This window comes from Nothoprocta perdicaria, unplaced genomic scaffold, assembly GCF_003342845.1.
Source record: "Nothoprocta perdicaria isolate Ctin4 unplaced genomic scaffold, notPer1 scaffold_451, whole genome shotgun sequence".
Classification (NCBI taxonomy): Eukaryota; Metazoa; Chordata; class Aves; order Tinamiformes; family Tinamidae; genus Nothoprocta; species Nothoprocta perdicaria.
In genome coordinates this window covers 187,697-190,888 of record NW_020455701.1, presented here as the reverse complement: position 1 = coordinate 190,888, position 3,192 = coordinate 187,697, and the positions used below count along the sequence as shown (strand labels likewise).

At 54.5% G+C, this 3,192-nt stretch overlaps 1 protein-coding gene across 1 annotated transcript in view; it reads right to left on the bottom strand.

Moving 5' to 3' along the window:
* Positions 1-3,072: 3,072 nt before the first annotated feature.
* MEX3A (mex-3 RNA binding family member A) overlaps positions 3,073-3,192 on the bottom strand; it is a 9,119-nt gene continuing 8,999 nt past the window's right edge. Inside the window, exon 4 of the mRNA XM_026046655.1 lies at positions 3,073-3,188. Within this exon, the coding sequence (XP_025902440.1) occupies positions 3,073-3,188 (116 nt within the window). The remainder of the gene's footprint in view (positions 3,189-3,192) is intronic.

The following is a 3,192-nucleotide window of genomic DNA, read 5'->3' as shown; positions in this document are numbered from 1 at the left end:
ACCAAGACAACCCGCTCACACCATCACCACGACGACGTCACTCGGCCAAGGGCCGCCACAGCCACCCAACGAACACGGCGCCTCCGCACCCCCGTCCCCCCAATTGGGGCAGCTTGAGCCCCCCCCAATCCAAGCAGCCCCCCTTAGCGCGGGGGCCCCGTGCTCGGACAGCTCCAGTTCCCGCGGGAAGCTTGGGGGGGCATCCCGGGAAAGGGGAGCCCCCCTCCCTCCGCTGCCTCCCTGCTCCTCCCGGGATCCCCGGAGCCCCTTCCCAAAGTGGGAGGGTGGGAGGGGGCTGCGAGTGGCCATGGGGCGCCCCGGGACCCCCGGCCCTGCACCCCGGGAGGAGCAGCCGGCCCGAGATGCCCCAAAGCTGCCGGGCGGAGGCGGCGACGAATCCGAGCGGACCGGCTCCCTTTCGCACCGCTTCCCCGCGTTCTTTTTTATTATTTTTACCGTTTCCAACCAAAAAAAGTTGCTAATGGGCGGCTGAAGCCGGGCCCATGGCCGGCCGCCCCCGGCCCCTCCGCACGGCTTCACCGCTGACGCCCGCAGCGGAGGCGCCCCTTTTCCAAGCCCTCCACCCCAAATCCGCAGCCCGGACCGCTGGAGAACCGGATCACCGGATCACCCGAGAACCGGATCAATGGAGACCTGGATCACCGGAGCTCCGGATCACCCAAAACCCGGATCACTGGAGCTCTGGATCACCGGAGAACCGCATCACCAGATCACCCGAGAACCGGATCAATGGAGACCCAGATCACTGGAGAACTGGATCATTGGACATCTGGATCACTGGAAATCAGGATCACCCAAGAACCAGATCACCGGAGACCCGGATCACCAGAGACTCGGATCACCGGAGATCCGGGTCACCCAAGACCCAGATCACCAGAGAACCACATCACCAGATCACAGGAGAACCGGATCACTGGATCACCCAATAACTGGCTCACTGGAGACCCGGATCACTGGAGATCTGGATCACCGGCGATCGGGATTGCCCAAGAACCGGCTCACCGGAGAGCCAGCTCACCGGAGCCCCRGCTCACCGGAGAGCCGCATCACCAGCTCCAGCCACCAGCCACCGCAAACCGAGCAGGAGGAGGGGGATGTCCCTGGGAACGTTATTTTATCATGGAAATTAAAGTCTCCTGGAACCGAAGGGGGAAAAAAAAAACCTCAGGTGTTTTTTTATTTCTGTTTTGGGGCGTTTGTGCGGTTTCCGCCGCAGAACCGGCTCTGCCCGGCCGCGAAACTCGGCGGGTTCAGCTGGAACCCGGGTCCCCGCGGGACGGGCGAGCAGAGGGGCGGCAGACGGGGTGGGAGAAAACAGCCTATATGGAGAGCCCTGGATACACACACATCCATATATAGGGGCGCTCCACGCGGTAAGGGCCCCCATATATATGTATATATGTATATATCCCTATACATTTATAGCTTTCCCTATTCGCTAGGCCAAGCCGGGGCAGCCGCAGAGCCCCGGGCAAACCGGCACCATCCGCTGCCCCTTCCCAACGGCTGGAAAAGCGGCTGGTTTAACCAAACCAGGAGTCCTCAAATGACCAAGGGACGCTCCGCAAGGCAAGCGCTTCCGTTTTGTCTTGTTCTGTCCCATTCTGAAAAAAATATAATATATAAAAGCGGCCAACCTCAGGAAGATCCAGGTAAAGGACAGCTGAAGAGGTTTTGGTCCATAAAGAAWTTTTTTTYYTYYKKTTTTTTTTTGTTTGTTTGCTTGTTTTCCTCCACTCGGTTTCGGGTAACAAAAGTTTTGGTCCAGTTTAAAAAAGACAACGACAAAATGATATCTATAAACTCGGGTTATTTTTTGCTTTCTGTTGGGATGCATGTTGGCTTTGCATGGGCTCATTGCCTGTATTGCATGATCGTCTTTCTTAGGTTTGAGTGTGATATATATAGAGATATATTTAAGAAAAGAAAAGCCCAACGTTGTGTGTGTGTGTGTTCGGTGTAGCTGCAGCTGGCATCACTTGGAAAAAAGGATGAAGTGTGAATTACGGAAAGACGGAAGCCGAGACACTCCCCCCATGGATGGGAACAGCTTTTGAAATACCCTGTTAGTGACTCCGGATTCGTCGGACGAACAAAATCCCTGCTCGGATAAGGAAAAAAGAACAAAGTTCCAGACTCCGCGGTGGCTCAGAATAATAAAATAAACGCTAATCGCCCAGCGCGATTCCAAGAGGTTCTTCCAAACCTTCTTCGGTTTCACTGGCGTCACTTTAATTCCTTCTTCTTTTTGTGATTTTCTTTCTTTTTTTTTTTTATTTTTTTCATGATTTTTTTTTTTAGAAAAAAAGGAAAACAATAAAAGTTCTTTAGCTGCTGTGGTTTTTTGTTTAAATCTTTGAGGTAATACAGTTGTGCCCTCGTTCTAACAGGTTCCCAGAGGTTGATGGTTTCTTTTTTTTCTGTTTTTTTTTTGCCTTTTTCACATCCCCGTCATCCGTTTTCCTTTCTTCCGACTGGTTTCTTCCCGAGCTCCCGGTTGGGCTGACGTCCCTGGAGGGGGGGCTTGGGGCCAAGGAGGAGCGCGAGGGCGGCCAGGGCAGGACGGGACCCCCCGTGTCCCCGCGCCCTCCTGCGGCCCCCGGGGACGGCCAGCGCGGAGAGGTCCCCGTGTCGCCCCCGAGGGCAGCCGCAGCGCGCGGCTCGCCGGCTCCCAGTGTGCGTTCCCAGAACTTGCTCTCAAGAAGACTCCGCAGGCTGGAGCGTCGCTCGCCCTTCACAATTTCTGGCTTTGCTATTCATTTTAATTCTATTATTCACTTTCTTTCTCTGCTTATTTTTTTTTAAAAATAACATACATTGCTTGTAAAATAATTTCTTTTTTTTTTCCTCTTCTTCTTCTTTAAATTAATTTATCCTTTCACTCATTCGTTTGTTCCTCGGATGTCATTATTATTATTATTAATTATTATTATTATTCTCAGCATCTTTTCTTTCCTTCCTCCTGGCCCCCTCCCTTCCCCGCTCCCGTCCTCCTCCTCCTCGCCGTGCTCCCCGCTCCCGCCGCCCCGTCCCCCGGCGCTGCTCTGTCCCTTAGGAGAATATCCGGATGGCCTGCGTGGCGGCGGCGTGGCACACGGGGCACTCGGGCTCAGTCCTCTCGCAGATGCGCACGGCGCACTCCATGCAGAAGAGGTTGTGGCCGCAGGGCAC